This window comes from Drosophila eugracilis, unplaced genomic scaffold, assembly GCF_018153835.1.
Source record: "Drosophila eugracilis isolate 14026-0451.02 unplaced genomic scaffold, ASM1815383v1 contig_2147, whole genome shotgun sequence".
Taxonomy (NCBI): domain Eukaryota; kingdom Metazoa; phylum Arthropoda; class Insecta; order Diptera; family Drosophilidae; genus Drosophila; species Drosophila eugracilis.
Window position 1 is genome coordinate 2597898 of NW_024573030.1, and position 20685 is coordinate 2618582.

At 37.1% G+C, this 20685-nt stretch overlaps 6 protein-coding genes across 7 annotated transcripts; 4 read left to right on the forward strand and 2 right to left on the reverse strand.

Moving 5' to 3' along the window:
- Positions 1-2523: 2523 nt before the first annotated feature.
- On the reverse strand, positions 2524-4780 carry LOC108104951 (protein phosphatase PTC7 homolog). Its single transcript, XM_017211317.1, has one exon. It carries the CDS (start codon positions 4642-4644, stop codon positions 3535-3537), a length of 1110 nt encoding a protein of 369 aa, XP_017066806.1. The 5' UTR covers positions 4645-4780; the 3' UTR covers positions 2524-3534.
- Positions 4781-7753: 2973 nt separating this feature from the next.
- LOC108104962 (mitochondrial import inner membrane translocase subunit TIM14-3) lies at positions 7754-8489 on the forward strand. Its single transcript, XM_017211328.1, has 2 exons — positions 7754-8032; positions 8105-8489. Exons 1-2 carry the CDS (start codon positions 7850-7852, stop codon positions 8294-8296), a joined length of 375 nt encoding a protein of 124 aa, XP_017066817.1. The 5' UTR covers positions 7754-7849; the 3' UTR covers positions 8297-8489.
- A 3673-nt stretch (positions 8490-12162) lies between these two features.
- LOC108104955 lies at positions 12163-12976 on the reverse strand. The gene is made up of 2 exons (XM_017211320.2): positions 12667-12976; positions 12163-12568 (listed from the first exon to the last, which is right to left on the reverse strand). Exons 1-2 carry the CDS (start codon positions 12724-12726, stop codon positions 12350-12352), a joined length of 279 nt encoding a protein of 92 aa, XP_017066809.1. The 5' UTR covers positions 12727-12976; the 3' UTR covers positions 12163-12349.
- A 563-nt stretch (positions 12977-13539) lies between these two features.
- On the forward strand, positions 13540-14206 carry LOC108104953. The gene is made up of 3 exons (XM_017211319.1): positions 13540-13639; positions 13704-13793; positions 13861-14206. The coding sequence occupies exons 1-3, from the start codon at positions 13568-13570 to the stop codon at positions 14050-14052; spliced, it is 354 nt and encodes a 117-aa protein (XP_017066808.1). The 5' UTR covers positions 13540-13567; the 3' UTR covers positions 14053-14206.
- A 1647-nt stretch (positions 14207-15853) lies between these two features.
- On the forward strand, positions 15854-16308 carry LOC108104956 (phosphatidylinositol 3-kinase 2). 2 transcript variants are annotated; one of them, XM_017211322.1, is made up of 2 exons: positions 15854-15953; positions 16011-16308. In XM_017211322.1, exons 1-2 carry the CDS (start codon positions 15879-15881, stop codon positions 16188-16190), a joined length of 255 nt encoding a protein of 84 aa, XP_017066811.1. In that variant the 5' UTR covers positions 15854-15878; the 3' UTR covers positions 16191-16308. The 2 variants fall into 2 exon arrangements, with proteins under 2 accessions (XP_017066811.1, XP_017066810.1); XM_017211321.1 differs by having other exon boundaries at positions 15855-15953; positions 16008-16308.
- Positions 16309-18827: 2519 nt separating this feature from the next.
- LOC108104958 lies at positions 18828-20605 on the forward strand. Its single transcript, XM_017211324.2, has 2 exons — positions 18828-19947; positions 20011-20605. Exons 1-2 carry the CDS (start codon positions 19782-19784, stop codon positions 20067-20069), a joined length of 225 nt encoding a protein of 74 aa, XP_017066813.1. The 5' UTR covers positions 18828-19781; the 3' UTR covers positions 20070-20605.
- The last annotated feature ends 80 nt before the right edge of the window (positions 20606-20685 follow it).

Here is a 20685-nt window from a genome sequence, read left to right on the forward strand (position 1 = left end):
TGATTAAATATTTAAAGCCTTTTGGATTAAAAACTAAAACTAAAACTTAAACCAAATATAAAATTCATTTAAAATTAACAATTATTTTCATAAGTTTATAATTTCTTAATAAAATCTTAGATATTATTATTGCGTATCTATCTACCTATAGAATCTTAAATATTTTTTCCAGTGTATTGAATTCACAAAGGCGACGCCAACTGTGAGGCCTTCGAGTCTGGCGGTCCGTGGCCATAGTCTGTTGATTTTGTCGAGCGGCCAAAGGATCGCGAATTGTAGAACAGAAGAAGAACTTAAAGCCTTTTGTGCAACGGTCCCCCCGCCGTCCGGTTACGTTTCGATTTCACAGCCGTATATCACTGCGATTTCAGTTACAGAGTCCTGTGCCAGTGTTGCTTCGCAGTAATATATATGTATCTTGATTTTTCCCCTGTTTTCTTTGCTTTTCCACGCACCAGTCGGAAGTCCTTTAGCAGATTATCTGGGCAGGCGAGTCCTGCGAATATTCCGTGATTTGTAATTGAAGGGCGTGTTCGCTGTTCCCGAAAAAAAAAAGAAAAAAAAAAGGAAAAGCACTCGAGCGGGGAGTTAGGAATGGAAATGAAAATGGATCCATGCGCTTGTCTAGCTGATTGCATTCCTTTCGAAAGGAAGTCGGAAGGGGCCATTAAGTGATGCCAATGATTAACAACGGAAGTATAGATTTTGCCAGACTCGTTACTTGAATTTGGATGTGGAAAGGGCTCTAAGGCAATGGCAATGGAAGGCTCGACGAATCGATGGCCTTGGCAGAGCTCCTAATGGCATTTGGCCATAAATCAAACCGCTGCCTAATTGTCTAGAATTTAAGATAAAATAGCTTTAAGATAGACACCCCAAATATGTTAAAGAAAGTTTATTTAAAAAAGATTACAAAAAGGATTTCCTACAATTAAAATATCTCCCCAATTAATAAAACATTTTAGTAATTAAGGATAATATTTTTATAACCCCAAAGGAAAAAAGGGTAATCTCAGCTCAAAGCTGGAATACAACAATAAACGTAAATAACTTTCAATTGAATAGTTTTGTAGCGGCAAATTTATGTTCGTCGCTAAAATGGGTGCACAATTCTGGGGGCCGTTACAAACCGAAGAGAGTGAGAGGACACCCGGAATTTTCGCTCGACAATGGTCCGCCATTAATAGCATTATTCTTCCAGGAGCTTCAGTAACACCCAACCCCACTCCCCCCCTTTAGGACCGACCTATAAAATTCTATATATACATATATATATAAAACTCAACCCGAACAAACCCCATCCTTCCTGTACAACATTTTTGCCGAATGCCCACCCCTCCTCCCCTCTCATATGGGTGTTACGATTTTCCAGTGCTTTTTCGTCTCATCTCCATTCCTTTACCATGTTTGATTGTAATTTTGTAATTTTCCCAGTTTATTATCTGTCAACATTATCGCACACACACTCGACCGAAAGGGGCATTAAATTCTTGGCCGTCGCCATTGCTCTTATCTTGTGTCGCATAAAACGCAGAGCGAGTTTTCCACATTTTCAGCACGCACAACAAATAGACTCATCGAATTTCTCTTGTTAATTGAAATAAAACTATTTTGACCCCCTAAATCGAGTCACAAACTTTCCATTTATTTTTGGGGTTGCAAAAGTTTCTCGATACTTAAAAGGCTACGAAATGTGGAAAGTCTTTAAGATATTTTCAGTGATAAGAACTGGATTGGCGACACATATTCCCTAAAGTAATTAAGATTATTTGGCAATCAATGAGACAGATTGTTTTTTCATATAAAAAATAAAGATGATAAATCAAATAGAATAACTTTTACCTTTGCTTCTTCTTGTAATCATCCTGACATCACTAGATCCGAATTGAAATTCTGCATTCTCGTTGGCCACTTCTGCATCGTAATACTAAGTTTTTCACAAAGTTAGTGCCAAGTTTTGGCCTAACTAAGTAAAAGCCACTTAAAAAAAGAATCACCAGTGAGTCCTAGAAAAAAAGGAGAATGAGACAGAATTAGAAGAATGAAAAAGAGACGAACTCATACACACACACACACACACACACACGAAACTCATAAAAATGCTTTGTGGTTGGGAACTTCTTTGCTCTTTTATTTTTTGCTGTTATTTTTTATTGTTTGATGGCAAGGTTTTTGTGTGTCCTAACACCCTAAACTCTTACTTCGAGTTCTTAAGCTTTGCCTCGCCTCCTGCCTTCTGCCTCTTGAGTTCTTTGTTATTATTTTTTCGTTTTTTGGTTTTTCTGCAAACTTTACAAAGCATTAACACCTCATAGATGGCAGTCACAAAAGCGGGGTTAAGAGCTCAAAAATAAAAACAAGAAGAAACGCTATAGCCGAGTGCCGCGACTATAAGATACCCATTACTATTCGAATCCATACTTTTTGTTTGAAAACATTTAACATTGTTAACACTTTCAGTTCGTATAGTTTCTGAGATCTCAGCGATCTTAGTTTTGTCGTGATTTGTGGGCGTTGGAGTGGGCGTGGCATGCTGCTGAAATAAACAGCGTAGGTACCTCAAGAAACTGCATGCTTATTGCCAATCGTGTATATATTGTAGTTGCTGAGATCTCAGCGTTCATAAGGACATACGGACGGACATGACTTAAACGACTTGACTTATTGATCCTGATTAAGAATATATATACCTTACAGGGTCGGAGAAACGCTTCTTTTCTACCTGTTACATACTTTTCAACGTACACAATATACCCTTTCACTCTACAAGAAACGGGTGTAAAAGTTAAACTCGAAACTCAAATATCGTATGTCACGACACACATTGGCAGGACCAGAGAGAAAAAAGGGAGCAAAGAACTTCGGTGCAAGGAGTGCACGTAGATGGAAGAATTTTATTAAGTTTATTAGGGCCACGACACTCACTTGACATTTTCCACAGATTTTTGTTCCCCAACTTGTTCATGGTTTATTGAACACTTAGCGGGGTTTCTTTGAGAGAAAAACAATATGTAAAAGCAGTGATACTATAAGGAAGAGACTATTAAAAGGTTCAACATAAAATATAACCATTATATAATATATTATAAGAATGTTTGTATTTGGAACCGATTAATATTTGTCAAGTTATGTATTGGTTAAATGCCTGATTCCTGATGAATTCAAAATTTTCACATAAAAGCCATAGTATTTAGTTAAGCCAAGATTTTATTACACTTTAAACAATTTAGATATCTGATTTTTGTATATACATTGCAATGTCTTCGAATAAAAGTTAAAAACCAAGAGCAGTATTATTGGCTTGGATGACAGACTGAAGGAAATGGCGTAGAATCAAGGGATAAAATAAGAACTGATTCTTTTTGGATGCTAAAGCCCAACTTCTCCAAACAGCGTTACTAGCAAATGATTGGGATTGTGGTTGTCTTAAACATTTGTCAGTAAAGTCTGCAAGAAATGGGCTGTTCATTTGCTTATCTCTATAATTCCTCAAAATCTTCATTCCATTTTCTCCGGTGTTGGGTATTGAGTCCACTAAACAATAGTAGCTAACAGGACAGTAATGTCATCCGGTTTTCCGCCCGATAACTCGATATTCATTTTTCGGGCATTCTGGCTAAATGGAGAATCGTGCTTAGGATTCAGACTTAAAATTCGAGCCATGAAGGCCAGCGCATTGGCGAACATTTGAAGACGAACAGGATCCGAAATGCCGGACATTTCCGTAAGGACCTCGATGAGAAAACTTTCCGGTACATTATCATATAAACCATCGGTGGCCAAAAGGATAACGTCGCCCAGTTCCATTGGGAATTGGATTCTATCCACAGTATCTGGACCATCGGATATTACGTTAACGTCATGACCAGGCGGTGGCGAGGCCAATTGATAGGGGGTATTGAAGCAGTGCTGCTGTTCCTGGGATCGACAAACTACAGAGCCGGATCGCACCACCAGAAAACCACTATCACCTATATTAGCAGTATACAGGGTACTGTTCCTTCTATTAAAAGTCAAAACACAGGCAGTACAGCTGCCCACAATGGGAGACTCTTGCTTCAGAAGATCACAATAGGCTCGTTCTAGCAGTAAGTGCGGTCTTTCCGGCTCAAAATCCTTTAAACACGACAATCTTTCACAGGATCGCATAAGGAACATGCTAAATTTACCAGGATCAACGCCATAATTTCGCCAACCGCCAACGCCATCGGCCACGCCCATAGTGTATGCTTCCGAATTGGAAGACATAAACCAGGCATCCTCACCGAATTTTCCACGCCGATTTATTATTGAGTCCTTGGCAAATCCGCAAACCACGCTAACTAGTTCCAGTGGCCGAGTTTCGGATTTTCCCTCGATTCCAAGAAAATCACCATCGGCACCTGAACTCCTTGATTCCAACACCTCCTTTTGGGCACTCAAATTGGAATTATGGCGTTGATTATGTTGATTTATAAACATCCAACCATCACCATTTTCTTTAGGATCATTTTGAGGAAGTTCTCGACCATTAAGCCCCCATAGACGTCGCAAAAACTGACTACCTCCATAGGTCATGGCTAGGACTATGTCGAGTAGTTGCTCGCAGCATTTAATTAAGGTTCGCCGGATAGTTCGACGGGATCCACTGCAATCCACATCCATTGCCCTGTTTTCTTAACAAACTGCTGTATATTTATGATCCACAATTGAAGTGGTTTATGTGTGTTATTCAAACGAATGCCGAACGAAAACTAAACTTTCGAGATGTATAATTTTTAGTTTAAAATTTTTTACTAGAATAGCAAAGCCACCTCTTTGATGTATTTTATCATTCTATAAGCTAGCTTATCCTATAAAAAAATCATATCTGTACAAATTCATTTTAAGCTACCTATTATAATTTTTGGAAAACCTGAATTTACTCGCCTGCCTTTATTCCTTTATCTCAATTGCCCTACCAACAACAAAATCATCTGGATATGGAGGCCGCCCGCCTCAACTCAATTATGCACAATTACGTACACAAACAGATACCAAGTGGTGCCACATGGGAAATTGGGTATGGGAATGCCCCTCGAAGCACCATCCTATAACAAACCAACTGAAATTTTTGGGGCTTCCCCCGTGGACTGTGCTGTTTTTTTTTTGGCCGTTGTCTGAATATCGGAAGGCAGTAGCTGCAATTGCAGTTGCATTTCCAGTTGCAGTTGCAGATGTGGCACTTGAATTGCATGCATAGCTCATTGCTTGCCACTCGACTGGGATTAAGTGGTGCAGCTGCAATGCGGGGTAGAGCGCAGGTGGTGCTGCACTCAAAAAAAAATCGGAGCTGTTATTAATCTGATAAACTGATCTTAGGAATATTTTATAAAATATTTCATATTCTGCTTTTTAGATACAAATTCTAATATGAAAGGATTTTAGGTTTTTAAGTTAACATTTCTTTTACGGTGTGTGGTTTTTGAACTGCCATTGAATTGCTTAAATACTCTTATCGTCGTCATCGTTTAATAGCTTGCCTTTTTTGGTTGCCATGTCTACTTGTGTTTGGGATTTGGATTCCTCTGCCCAGCCAAAAAATGACGATGCAACATATGCGAGTGGCATTAATAAACGGCCTGCTTGAACGAGAGAATGAATGCATGAATGAATGAACGAATCACTGACTGGATTGGATGCCTGATATGAAGTGCAATCAATGCAAAAACGTTTTCAAGTGGCCAGCAGCCAGGACGGGAAGCCAGTTAGTCAGTTAGTCCCCCCACATCCATCCATCCATCCATCCATCCATCTATCCAGCCATTTATCCAACCCATCCAGACTAGACAATCCCAGGCACCAGATGCAGTACTAGGACCCATTCCAAAATATGGGGGGCTTGGAAGAGAAGGGGGATGGGTAATATTAGATGCACACAAACCATGTGCCTGGTGGGTGTCGGTGTGAAAGGATTATTCACACACTATTGATTTCAAATTGAGTTGACTTCAAATCCGTCTGAATTGACAGCAGAGCAGCAGCCAACAGCAGCACATGGTAACTACGTACATATACATATCCCATTCCCATTTCCAGATTTCCCAACCGGAAGTTGACTAATGAATTTAATTTGCAGTGGGTGTTGAAGCAAATGGGAAAGCAAGCTAACAGGAATCACAGGCCTTACAGATCAGCGAACCAGGAACTGACTGATTGACTACTCCATCTATATGCCTGCCTTGATGTCTTCAAACCTGATGTGCCTGTAAGTAGGCAACTGTTTGTTGTTTGCTCACTTGAGACCTCAAATTGATTGACATTGCAATGAATGCCACAAATATATTACACCCAAGGTTATGATGCTTTTCTACATTTCTCGTTGCAGCAGGAAGAAATAATTTCTTAAAAGATAAAAAAAAATATAGAAAAATCAATAATACTTTAAAATAGATTAAATTTAAGCTTACTGATTTAATATTTAACTTGTACAGTAAAACTCTACAGGGATACTTTAATATCCTTCGGGGCACTGACACTGTGTGGTGGTCAAAAGGACAAAGGGACCTGACCGCAATTGTTGACTGACCAATGATCAATTTAATAGGAAAACAATATTGATAGCCGAGGACCACTTGGCAGGAATTTCCTGTCCTGCAGGAACAGGTCCTACAGGATGCTTGAAAAAGCGGAAGTGTTGCGGTTTTTTGGGGTAAATTCCAGAGGGGTACGGGAGTTACTACTCTAGAGTTTTGTTTGTTTGCCTCGAAAACTTGGCAAACTTTTGGTGTTGTGTGGGTTTGTGTGTGTGTGTGTGTTTGTGTGTGTTGTAACTAAATTTTCAAACGAAAAGGACAAAAGGGCAACACTTTCACTTCGTCTCGGGGAAATCTCACTGTTTGGTTTCTTGTGGTTTATTATTCACGCCTGAATTGATTGTAAATTAAAGTTTGTGTCGTTGTGCATTTTGAGGTCAGCCTATGGCAAAGTTCTCTTTTGCAAGTGTGTGTGTGTGTGTGGACTATGGGGATCTTGGGTCCTCAGGTCCGGCCTTTGTCCTCAACTTGCCCTGTTATCCTTTGTATGTTGAAGTGTCCGGGTGCTGGTTGTATAGTATAGACCGGGGTCCAGCCATATTAGAAGCCAAAAGGCATTCGAGTGCACATAAGACGATTACACATCATTTAACCGACGCACATTGCAAAACTATAGGGCAGGCAAGCCACCCCCCTCCCCCTCCTAACCCTTACCAAAAGCACATCCTTACGGATTCCTAAAGGTCCTGTGTAATTGTTGCTCCTTCTTATTGACTGCTGCATATTGATTATAGCACCCGTCGCCTTGGAGTTTCCTTACCAAGTTCATTTTCCTCCTTGACTTGACTTGACTTGATTGCCGGCATTTGTCGTTCTTGTTTAAAATTCAATCGCTGCACTCAACTGTGCACGAAATGTATTCATGTGTGTAGCTCTCTCTATTTTGGGGGTTTTTGTCTTTCACATATATGTATATATATTATATATATATATATATATATGTAGCAACGTGTGTTCGTTTTGAGACAAAATTAATTTGGTGTTAATAAAGTGAAAGTGTGGCCGGGCTTTGAACCTTTTATCTACGTTATGGAAACATTAAGTTTAAGAAGGCTTAAATTGATTGCTCTTAGAAAACTCTAAAGGGGACCATTTTGATTGGTTCCCAAGTAGGGAAAGGGTAAAGGTTGTATATTTTTTTTGAGTGATTGAAGAATTTGATTTATTTTTATAAATTTCAGATATGAAAATACTTTCGTTTTATAATGTAAGAGAAGATTTTTTAGTCATCTCTGAAATTTTCCACATTTGACTATTGATTTTTTCGATTCGTGCAACGATTATACAGTTTCTAAATGCAGACCAGTAAATCTTCCTCACAATCTGTTAGCAATTCGTTAAACTTGATGGGTATAGCCATGGCCTGCGGCTTTGCCGCTCACATTATTAGATCACCCAACAGCTCCAGTCGGCTTGCTCAGCTATGGTCACGCTTGGGGAATATTGGAACCAGACGCTTTTACAGCGGCGGCTTTCAGGTAAGTCGTAGAAACCGTTTAAGTTGAAATTTATATTTGTAAAGAATATCCTTTAATATCTTTAACTTTTAGGAACGAATGTCTGCCCGCAAAGCATCTCAAATACTGGGTTCCAGTCTCAGTGCACCATCGGGCCGAATGCAAGCTGCCCACCGACGTGTCATCCTGGCCAATCATCCAGATCGCAATGGCACACCATATTTGGCGGTTAAAATCAATGAGGCTAAGCAAGTGCTGTTGGAGCAGAGAAATAAGTCTAGATAGGGATATTGATACGGGATAGGGAAAACTGGAGACGACTCTTAGATAATAGAGGATCGACGACTATTACTTAGATAAGAACAAGTCAAAGTGAAAATTCGCCATGTATATACGTGTGGCTTTTAGAAATTTAAGTCTAACGATGTTTGTGCATTTTAGCTAAATTCATTTTCAAAAGATACCCTTAATAGGATGATATTAAATTATTAAGCAGCTTGTCGTATTTGCACAATCTATGGTAAATGTGTAAACATTTTTAAGTGTGTGGTATGGTATGGTATGGTATGGTATACATATGAGTACTCATTTTGTTCTTTTTTTTTGTTTTGCTAAAAACCCTGAAAACCTGCTGCTAGTGTCCTGTCCACAGAGGACTTCCTGGCTACTTTTCCGATCCTTTTTTACCTGTCCCACGCACGCCGCAAAGTGCCTGTTCGTTCGCCAGGGTGAAACGTTGTGTACTTGGGTCAACTGAACTGCTTTCTGCTGCTCCTTAAGCTGCCAAACTTTTGCCACTTGGTCACAGTGCTCGTTGAGTATTTGCAAGGGGTGGGCCTTGCCTTACAGGGTTAACCCCTATATATGCGTATATATCTCTATTAAATTACTGGCAATACAACTTGAAGCCTTGTTTAAAATGGTAATTTTAGATAAAGAGCGATCAGATCATGTTTAGATTTAGCTTTTAGGTTAAGTAAATGTCTTATAAAACCGCTAAATGAATCATAAAAGAGTTCAAATTGTTTGTAGAATCAAAATTGCATCGTATTTACGAAGCTATAAAATCTCTGCTGGCATTTTAGACTCTAATGGTAATTAATGGGTTAAGCGCTAAAGGATGCTACTGGCCAATGTCCAGGCATTCACTTGACGGTTGTTCTTCACGTCCCTAACGAAGAATGCAACTCCTTTTCCAGTCTTCTCTTGGACATCAACATCAAAGTTGGCAACTTTCGAGTTGAGGAATTTTCGACAAGGCAAAGGCAGGCTTGGACTTGGAGAACTTTTGTTACTTTACCTTACTTGCCATGAGAGAAAGGACGAAGGACTCGAAGACTCGGCAACCGAAAAAGGAGGTGGAATTAGAGGCGGCAAGTTTAATTGTTGTGTGTTGTTGTCCTGCCTTTTGGCCCTGGCACGAGTATAAATTCAACCGGCACTCAGGTGTCCTTAGTGGTGTTCTAATTACTAACAAACTTAATTTGCTACAAGTTATTTTCTTGCGGACACCGCTTACTCGTACTACCACTAACATTTTCCCCTGTCTTTTTATGACCAAGACCACTTGACTCGCCACTCCTTTTGGCCAGGACACTTAAGCCCACGCGAATCCTGGGCTCTTCTTCACGAGAGTTTTCGCTGCGCCAGAACACGAGGGTCGCAGAATCCCTCCCAAAAAAAAAAAAAAAAACGAAAGAAAAACTAAGCTCAGGACTAAGTCGCTAGATAGGCTCCCAAAGTAAGCATTTTCCTGGCATGCAAATGAGTGAATGTCGAAAACTTACATTTCCAGTTTTAGTAGTAGTTTTCAAAATGTTTTTAGGATAAATATTTCTAACATACATTCATCATCATCCGCTTTAAATTAATCTAAAAACGTAGTTTAATATAAAATGTAAATAGCTGATTATGCACTTAAAACGAAATCAAAACATCGCTTAAATATTCTTATTCTAACTATTACTTTAGGCTATTAATCACAGCTCTTGGAGCCTGAACTTAAGCACTGCTTTTCTTGAGGGAAACCACAATCGGTGTTAGTTATCTCCTTGGGTCCAAAACTTCGAATGATTCTCCATCGGGTGTACCCAAGATGTACTGGCCGCAACCGGCACTTCATTGGCCAAGACGGCAAACGGTGCCAGTGAATATGGTTTTTGGTTTTTTAGGGTTGGGGGCTTGAGTTTTTTGGTTGTGTCTCAGAACCAAAGAAGTCGGGGCACTACCCGTTGTAAATTATGCGCTTTGGCTTACAAATTGCATGTGCCTGGCAGCATGAAGCATGTGGCCAGTCAACTGGCTGACTTCTGCCGAGACTGTTGCTATTCTGTCCCTTGTTTTGGTATCGTCACCTACGTCCAGCTATTTTTCCCTTTGATTTTGAACATTTTTTTATAGCGTCAATAATGGGTATTACGGATTTGAGAGTATTTTTTATATTGAAGAATGGAAATTTGGCTTAAACACCACTCTCAAAATTCCACACTCTTTACTAACACCAAAATATAATAAATATTTGGTTTGTAAGATTTAAAATTTAAGTTTTTGATAATTAAAACTTTATGTTTTTTAATATTTTGAAACTATTTTGATAACAAACTTATATTATTGTGATGAGAAAGTGTCCTCGCTTTTGGTTTTGTATTTTATAAAATTAAACTAAACCAAAGCAAATTTTTCTTCTTTTAGGGTATTAAAAAGTTTAATCACCGTGATATTTCGTTTAGCACTTGCATCTACAGCCTCCAACAAATGCGTGGTCAAAGTTGTTTGCATGTCCAAGAGAAAGAGTTCGTAGCTGGGTATTCAAATGAGCGGCTTGCAACTTGTTTTTGCGGCAAACTGGGGAACTTCTTGGACATACTTTTGCCCCCGACTCAAAGGCAAATATTTTATGCTTTACGTGGTTAGGTTACTTGAGAAATTACGTGGCTTCTAGCGCACTTTCTACTCCGTTTTCATTGTCTTTTTTTTTTTTGGGTGATGTGGTGGGTGGAGGGTGGAGGGAGGAGGAAAAAGACCCTTCTTTCTTGCATTAGTATTTAACATGAGCTTCTGCTGCCTAAAAGTATGCAAAGTTATTTCTTGTGTGCGTCTTGTGGGTTAAATAAATGCTACATCCTAACTCTAAACGCATTCAACTTGACTTTTTATCTTCAACAAAGGACATCTTCTCCCTTATACAACATCCTCATCCCATTTTGCAGCCAAAATGTTTTTGTGTACTTAGCGCAACCGCAAAAAAAGTTGTAAAAATCGTGTAAAAAATTCTCGCACACAAAACGTGCAAAATGCGTTTTATTTTGTGGCCACACTGGACTCTAATAATTTATTTTAATGATAATGCATGCTAGTCATTTCAGAGTGGTCAGCCGAAAGTTGCTTTTCTGGGGTTCTCGGGGTTAAGTAACCGCGCTATTTAACTGACTGACTGAGTGTCACATTCTGGCCGACCAAAAAAAAAAGTGTTTATAAAAAGCACTCATCCTACCCTTAGCGAAAATCAGTTTCTAGGCATATTCTGGTCGCCTAATGATATGCCTGAAATATTAAGTGCTGTCGTCACGCCCACTTGGACAGTTCGGCGGGGTGGCATGTCGCATATAGCATCATTGTAAAACCCTTTCGGCAAGACAAGTGCAAAGTTTTACCCACAAAAACTTTTATGCTACCATAAAACTTGTGCGTTTTTCTACAAAACAAAGAAGAAACATTCAGCGAAAAAAAAAACAAAAAAATGGGATAAAAACATCCGAAACAGAAACAGAGTTGGTCTCATTTTTTTTTTTTTTTTTTGGCTATCTCCATCCATTGGTTAAAACATAATGCAAATAAAAAAGTTTAACCTAAGGAGGGCCGCTTTTTTCCACCTTTTAAAAATTTTTTTTTTTTTTTTTTATTACTTTCCTTAGGAAACTACTTGGGTTGAAGGTTGCTTTGGTTTTTAAAAAACGGGGAGACCTAAACCACTAAGTTGGGTGGGTTATTGGTGGGAGGATGTTGCTTTGGGCCCCCCAGGCCAAAAGCAAAAACAAAAAGGTTTGACCCAAAAAAAAACCTCGAGGGGAATCGTTCCTATACCATACAATAATGGTTTCTTATAAAATGCAAGGCAAAAGTAGAATTTCATCATGTAAAAATAGTTTTTCTGGTCTATAATTTAAAAATGAAATGCTTGTTAGGTTGCTTTTTACGCTGATTTGATTATATTTATAAATATTTATATATCAATTTAATAAATACTTTGTCAAAAAAAAATCTATTAATTATACTGACATTAACTTGATTATTTGGTCACGACTTAAAATTAATAATTCTTGCTATGAATAGGTTCCTCTATCTTCTCTTAATTACATCGACCTTTTGTAGAGGAGGAACTCGTTCCCACAATTGTCGAAAGCCTGCATCAGCTTTCCGAGGATTGAAATGGGCAATCGTATCCCTGGTATAACCAGTTAAAATTCCAGGCACCTCGGCAGAGGACTCCTCGTCCAAATGATGAACTTCATCTTCGTTTCCAAAACCGAGGTCATCCATTAACTCCAATGCAAGGGCCTGTTTTATATATAAAATTTGTTTCAAATCCACATAATTTGTCTTTTCGCCATTATAATTTTTCACAGAAATAGCAAATTTATTGATTTTCCACTTACCACGTGCAAGAAAATGGTTGCCATTACAAAAATGGCCAATACTTTGACGACAAAAGCCATGACCAGAAATTGGTAAATAAGTAGTGAGTATGTTTTTGTTTTTGGGTTTCAAATGCCTCACAACATTTTACGTTGAGCGGCGAATACGAACTGAAATAGCAAAACCACCAGCGTATTGAGCCCAGCAAATCGGCTAAATAAGGCCCAACGTGCGCCGCGTACGGAAAAAGCTTCGTTGACCCTGCTGCTTAACACACTATGTATAAGTGTAGTGTATACGGGTATATAGTATATAGCGTTTTATTTTTAGCCCACGGCGTCATACCCACCACCGCCCACTTCTCACCTTTACCATTTAACTGTCGACTCTGTTGACTCATTCAATTGCCCGCTTTAATGATGGAAATTGCTATATGCCGCCGCGTTTGATTTGTGTTTTAATTTTCATCAATGGCTTTGCGAATTATTGACCAGAACGTGAATAAAAAAAAGAGTGATAAAAAAACAGCGAGCAATTTGTGTTTAATGTATGGGGCCAGAAAAAATGTCAGTTTTTTGTATGGAAATTATGACCACTGGTCAGGTCATTGTGGTGGTTTTTGGTTATTCACAAAAATATGAAAATGCCAAATAAAAATAACTAATTAAAAATTATCTTTTAGCAATAATAAGAAAAATAAATTACAATTTCTCTTTTCATATTTAGTATTACGCTAAGACTTTGTTTGCAGATATTTATTATTATTGGAAAAGATGTTATTCTCACGATTTTTATTAAGATCACGACTTTAAACCCATCAACTTTTTTTTAAACTTAAACGTAAGCCAACAATTTGCTCCATTTTTTAGTATAAATACAACATTTAGAAGTTTCCAAAATCAGTTTAAGACAACATTCAAGATGAAGATTACCATTGCAATTCTTGCCATTTTTGTAGCCGTTTTATGCAACGTTCAAACTTCGGCTGCTGTAGTAAGATCCCTTATATAAATATCCTGGAAAATTCTTCAATTAATAAAAACTTATCCCCATCTAGTGTGATGTCCAAGCGATTTATAATCGGACTCTCGAATTTTGTAATAACAACTACTTTTTCAATATTTTCTTGTGCTCCAGCGTATCTTTCGTAAGTTAAAAATATATATATTATATATTTCCTACATCTATATACTAATAATTTGAGTTTTTTTTAGGGTATTAGCAATGCAAACTTTGTAAAATTGCTGCAACAGCAAGAGAAAATCTTCTGTGCGATTCCATTCTTTGGAGAAATATGCGAACTTTGCAATTTTGCTCTACTCATTTCCGATAATTCGAATTCAACCATTTCAGCGGGCAACAATTCAACCGCTGGTGCTCAGCGAAGTTTGATTTTCCAGAACTAATATGGTCTTCAAGGCACTTTTTGATGACACAAAGTAGCCGAACATCAAACCAACCGGACCAGAATAATGAATTTAGATTATTGCACTAAAAAGCTGTTTGAGTTTATACTTTTGCATGCCAGCCTTTAAATATATAACCGAGCATTGAAAAATATTTGACGTGTTTTATTTTAGGAAAACATTTTAACCTTTTTTAAAATAAAGAAGGAAAAAAGTTTTTCAAAAGTTGACCAAGAAGGCAACAAAAATGTGAGACCAATGGAAGTCGAAAGAATTTGTAGCTTAAGAAATTCATAATCGTCTTCACAAGTCAGAATGTATAAGCTCCTAAAGGGATTTTGATAAGCGGTATTCCATCTCCGAAGTTCAAAGAACCATTTATTTGATCAAACTATCCATGATTTGGCAACAGTTAAATTATGTGATCAACCTATTTATGCTTTTCTAATTCGTTTCAAAAACTTAATTAAGCTCGACAGCCCCAAAACAAAATTTAGTCAATCAAATTATTTAGTGGTACCTCCACGAAGAAGATTCAAAAATAAAAATCAAATATTTTTGGTATATTTTGGTCAATATCGTAATATTGTTTCTGTATTAGGCTTAAGCTTAAAGTGTGGAAATGATTTCGTTCTAAAATCACAAGGATCAAACTAAGAAAACTGAACTGGATTAGGTACCAGTATTCGACAGAATCATACTATATATTAGGTTGTCAAAGAAGTCTTACGGTATAAAAATGGTTACAATAATGCGATTCAAGTCAAATATGCGCCGTTTTGTTCGATGACGCCTTCCCAACGAGATGCCAACTTCATAATGCCCCTCTCATAGAAGATCGCTTCCCTTTTGGCAAAAAACTCGGAGCGTGGCGCATCTTCGACCACCTCTACACCAGGACGAAAACGTTGATACCATCGTTGTGCGGTGGAAATGGAACCTGTATCGGGTCCATAAACTGCACAAATTGTATTGGCGGCTTGAGATGCATTTTTGCCTTTATCGTAGTAGTACTGTAAAATATGCCGTATTTTCTATTTATTTATCTCCATGATTGCGACGCTTTAACTCACGAACGACTAAAACGAAAAGACAATCAATCAAACACGTGTTAGCGCGTGAAATGAGCTTTCCAAAAAGGTATAGTACGACCTGATTCGACGAATAAAACAAGAACTACGCGCTTTCAGCGCCAACTAGCGAAAATACCGCAAGACTTTTTGGACAACCTAATATTTCCAAAAATTCCTAAAAATAATATCTCTGTACTTATCCAGTCTATCATGCGGACGTAGGGAACATTTAGTACTTGTTGTGCTTCTTTAAAGGACAAGAGAGATGATAAATTGGATTAAAAATGCCATTTTGATAAATATTTACAAATTATCATAGTCATTTCTTTTTATGTCGGTCGTGTATACCTCATATTTCGTGGAGGGCCATCTCTGCGCCAGAAACGTGATTTCTAAGCGATATAAGAATGGAAATTTGCGACTAGGAAACTGTACTACCAATCTCAACCTTCGATCTTGTCTATAACATTCGTGTCCAACTCTGTTTTATTGTCTAATTTATAGCTACCTATTGGAAAATACACTAACAAAAATACACCTATCAAGCGAACGTTTCTTTGCAGTTTCGTTATGGAGTTTTGTAGAGCAAACTCATTTCATGTTCATTAAGATAATGAACTAAAATTTCCTATTTTTATAAGAACACGACTTCAAGTAAATGCTTATCGTTGAAAAAGCAAAGTTAAAGAAATTCTACCTATAAATATTGAGTTTCTGAACTTAAAAATTCAGTTCAAATACTTCCAAGCCAAAATGAAGATTTTCTTACCCATTCTTGGCCTATTCCTGGCTGTCTTCTTCAGTTCGCAAGTCCCAACAACATCAGCTGTAAGTTAACAAAAAACTCTTTGAAATTTATTCATTATATTGTTTATTATCCAGCAGCTGTTCTACCCCAGCCCTTCAAGACTTTTCTGCAGATATTTTCCAAGTTTTATTTTGTGCAGTAACAACAATGACGACTCCAATGGATCTAACTCTGGCGGATCAACAGAATCGAGTGCAAGCAACTCAACAACTCCTACACCATCGGCAAGCGCAGCTACAACTCCAACAAATCGCTAGATCGGTCTTCAGTTCTGCCAGTACCCTGGCTTTTTTTAAAAATTAAAATGCACTTTATCTATAAATTTTTGCACGCTGGCATGCCAATTCCTTAAATAAACAATTTTAAAAGATTTTATTTCCATAATGTAGTTACCTTATCCAAAATACTTCTCACCTCTATTTTGAGTCCAAAGTCCACACCTTTCAAAAGCTACCTTCTGGTAAAAGTTCAATTAATTGCCAGCTCTATCGGGGAATGCAATCGTTTATGAACTCATAAGTACATCAGCGCCTCCGCCCCATCCCATTTTTGCCCCAACTCTATAATACGTGGGTCTGTATTTAGTGGACATAGTTAAAGATCGTTATCCAATTAGTCAAAAGCTTGTGTAATAAATTGCCCGAATTAAGGTGTGGAATTTTAATTACATAATTTACGCGTGCGACGTTGCGTGGCCATCGAAGATCCGAGGGATGGTTAACATTAAGTCCACTGGAATTGGGAATCCTAGTCGAAATATGAACCTGGCTAACAAAAAAAAAGAAAAAAAAACCAAAACGAAAATAAAACAAACAAGTCAAGCGCAGTCGAAAAAGTGCGTTTGATAGCTCATCTTAATAGAAAAGTACACGCAATTTGGGTGCGCGGGCGGGTCATTAGAAAAATGACAGTAATAACAATAATTATGAATTTTATCCGATTAACGGGAAGAGCTAACTAACGGGTGTATACACATATATGTATATATTCAAATATTTAGTGCAATGCGTGCCATTGAACAATTAATTCTTATCTAGTTGGGCTGATGCAACAGTCCCTTCGACTTTCAACCCCTGACTCCTGACTTCTGAGTGCTGACTACCCGACCTCGGTGGCATTTTTCACATGTCATCGTGGTCGAAACTGAAAGAAAATATCATAAAATAAGTCTAACAAATACATTTGTTTAAAAAAAATCTGAAAATTATACAATAATAGCCAAAGTAGCTAAAATAAAGAAATCAAGCTAATAAGAAATGTAGCCAAAAAAATGTTTTCCAGAAAAAACAACACGAAATAGGAAACGGTACAGTAAGAAAATAAGAAATTCTTTATCTTAAGAAGAGTGTTTTATAAAATAACTTTAATAATAGTTGTAGAAACTAAGTTTAAGAACTATTTTTTCTTCTAGTGGACCGCCAACTGTGGAGCAATTGCGTGTCAAATGCGCTCAATTTTGTTATGACAATGCGATGTAATTAGGGGCCACGCATAGGCCCGATGACGATGCCAGAGCCCATAATATATGAGTCCTGCTCCCAGTTTCTCCATATCCTCATTTCCCTATTTTCCACTTTCCATTTTCAGTACCACCAGCTAGCTAGCTAATCGCTATCCCAGTTTTTGGGTGTGTTTCGCGCACTTGATAAATATTGTAAATGGCAGCACCCATTACATGCCTTTCCCAGTGACGATGACCGAAGTGTGAATGACAGTGGCTCGCTAAAAAAAAAAAAACAAAAAGTAATGGGGGGGATGGAATTTTTTTTAGAAGGGCGTTTTTGTTTTTAAGACGCTGATGGTGATGGTGGTAGTGGTAGACATTTGCATATGTTGAGTGTCACTGTGGCAAGGAGTGTTTCCATTTCCATTTCCAAATTGTTGCAGACTTATTTGCGTTCAGGTAAGGTTAAAAAATCAACTGAGTGGGTTGACTGGTTCACTACCTCCATACACAGGCCTTCTTTTGGCTTAAGAGATTTTAAGGAAACATTTTTAAAAAGATTGTTAACTACAAAAATATGGTATATTCGTATAAGTTTATATCACACATCAGTTAAAATTTGGCGGCAGGATATGCAATCACAGGTAGCACGGCCAAAAGAGGCTTAGGAAAAATCGGGGGTGTGGGAAAGTGAGGGGGCAACTAATTAAAACCACTTAACAAATGCTTTCTCAACTGTAAAGTTAGCTATAAACAACGAACACACTTATACACACATATATTTACAGAGAGACATATGCAACTTGAAACAAAATTAAAAAGCAAATAATTTTCATGGCATTTCCCGAGCAGCAGGCACGAAAAAAACACACACTCACACGGGGCGCAAAGAAAACAAGAAATTCCAACATAATTCCAAATAATATTACAACACCTGCGAAACGGTTTTGAGTGGCCCGCCAAAAGTGGGGGACGAATATATATATATGAGTATGTGTTCGTATGGGAAAAGGGCTTTTTCTTGAAAAATTGCTCCACTGGAATTAATTAATTTGCCGTTGACGCTGCTGCATTGCAAAAAAAAGAACATACATATAAATAAACAAGAAATGCGAGAGAAAAATCAGCCAGCGAAATATTAAAAAAAAAGATAGATATACTGGCATTCGCACACATAGAGATTGCAGAGTAGTAGACGAACTCAATGGTTTATGGCTTATAAAAACAGAAAAACATAAGTAAAATATATCTATCAATATAAAAAATCAACCTTCTTATGTTAAGTATTGAAACAAAATCTTCAAATTAAACATTTTAATCTTTTTTAAATATTTTTAAAAAGCCGAATTATTTTTATAATTTTTTAATGTGAAAACAAAACCCTAACTAAGAACATCTTGCGCATTTGGCAAGTGGTGTGAATTTACTGCGTACCCAAACTGCAATGCCTTTTCAAGGTGTAAAACGTATATAATTTTTGATTCTGATTTGCCTGTGTGTATATATGTATGTATCCTGGTGGTACATTTGTGTGAGTGTGTCTCCAGCTGTATGTGTAGTGGCACTTGCTGCTCATTTTATGCTTCGATAACCACTAAAGTGCAGACTCTTTTTGCTACAGCTGAAGCTGAAAACTGAAGATTTTTTTTTAGCTCAGAAAATATATGTTATAAAGAACATTCAATTTTATTAATTACGAAATGGTCAGAAATAATATTAACAAAATTCTGTTATTTCGAAGAAAAGTGAGTAGAAACCAGATTTCGGAAACCAGATTTTTATTAAGAGGTAACATCAACAACTTTTGATACAAAAAAAGGCCAAAAATTAAGATTTTTAACTGTGAAAGCAGTTTTCTTGGAAATTTAATAACGATTACAACGAGGTACGGCATTCCATATTCTGACCATTACTGGCTTAGTTATTGACAAAATACTTTTGTTTTTGGGAGAAAATAGGAGAAACCAATTCGCAATTTTGATAAAGGGCTTGCGATAAAGTCAAAAATTGTAAAATTGCATTTTGAATGCATATCTGCTAAGAATTAAAATTTTTACAAAAATACTCGATTTTCTCGATAATAATAATGGTTAAATAAGCATGTAGAAATATATTTCTCTTTTAAAAACACAAATTGCTTAGTTATTAAGTCCTTAAAAAATATTTGGCGATAACAAATAATTATTTAAGGTATCGAAAATTTGAACATCATAGTCAGGTCAAATGATGTTCAACATATTAAGCTGAGATAAAAATCGGTTACTGGTCATTTGGCAAGTATTGAAGCATAACGACTGAAACTTTTAAGTCCAGTAATCGACCATGAAAATATCTTGATAATAATGGGTCTATAAAACAGGTTACTTCTCCCATATCACTACACAGTTGGCTCACAATCCAAGCCATGAATTATACATTTTTTGTTTTTTTGGTACTAACTTTGGTCCCATTTATGGGTCAGAGATGTTGGGCTGCTCCTTCGGCCGATGATTTGGCAAAATTTGGTGAAATGGAGAAAACTATCAAGGAGTTGACCAGTTCGATCCTGGCCATGAGTGGAGCTACTCCTGGTAAGCTTATAATTTAAAGTAAATATATGATCTAGGTATCTATAATTTTTATTTAATTCCCAGGATTTAGTCCCGGCAATATAAATGCCAACAATATTTGGCCTGAAGATCTACAGGCTTAATTTTGGGATATAAACTTAGTTGGCTCGGTCTACTAAATTGTGTTTAGCAGTTCTGCAGTTTATTTTTTTTGTGTGTATATTTTTTTTCTTCTTTTTTCTGTGGATAATAAAATATTTAACGCAAGATTAACGTACTATATAACTTATCTTTTTTTTCCAAAAAATTAATTCATTCTTGGAACAAAACTAAAAAGAAAAATTCCAAAATCTTATCGTCTTTGCATCGTCTTACACCCGCAGCTTCCATAAGCAAATCCGAGACAGCAAATCCAACACTGCTGATCGTTTTTATGGAAAATTGTAGTGCGATGGCAGGGGGCAGACAGGCAGTCACACATTGCCGACTAAATCTAATCAAGTTAATTTACACAGTCGCACCCCAGAAACACAGAAACAAATTTGTGCAGAAGAAACCCAAATAAAATACCCAAAAAAAAAAAGATTAAAAAAGAGTAAAGATAAATCTAGTCTTTTAGGATGTTTACCAATAATGAAGAAAATAAGGAATACTTTTGGATATGTATGAAATTTTTGGAAAAGAGTATAGATCACATTTGTTATTTTTTGTTTTTCTATAATTTATATAAAAATATTTATTTATTTTTTTTACGTGTAA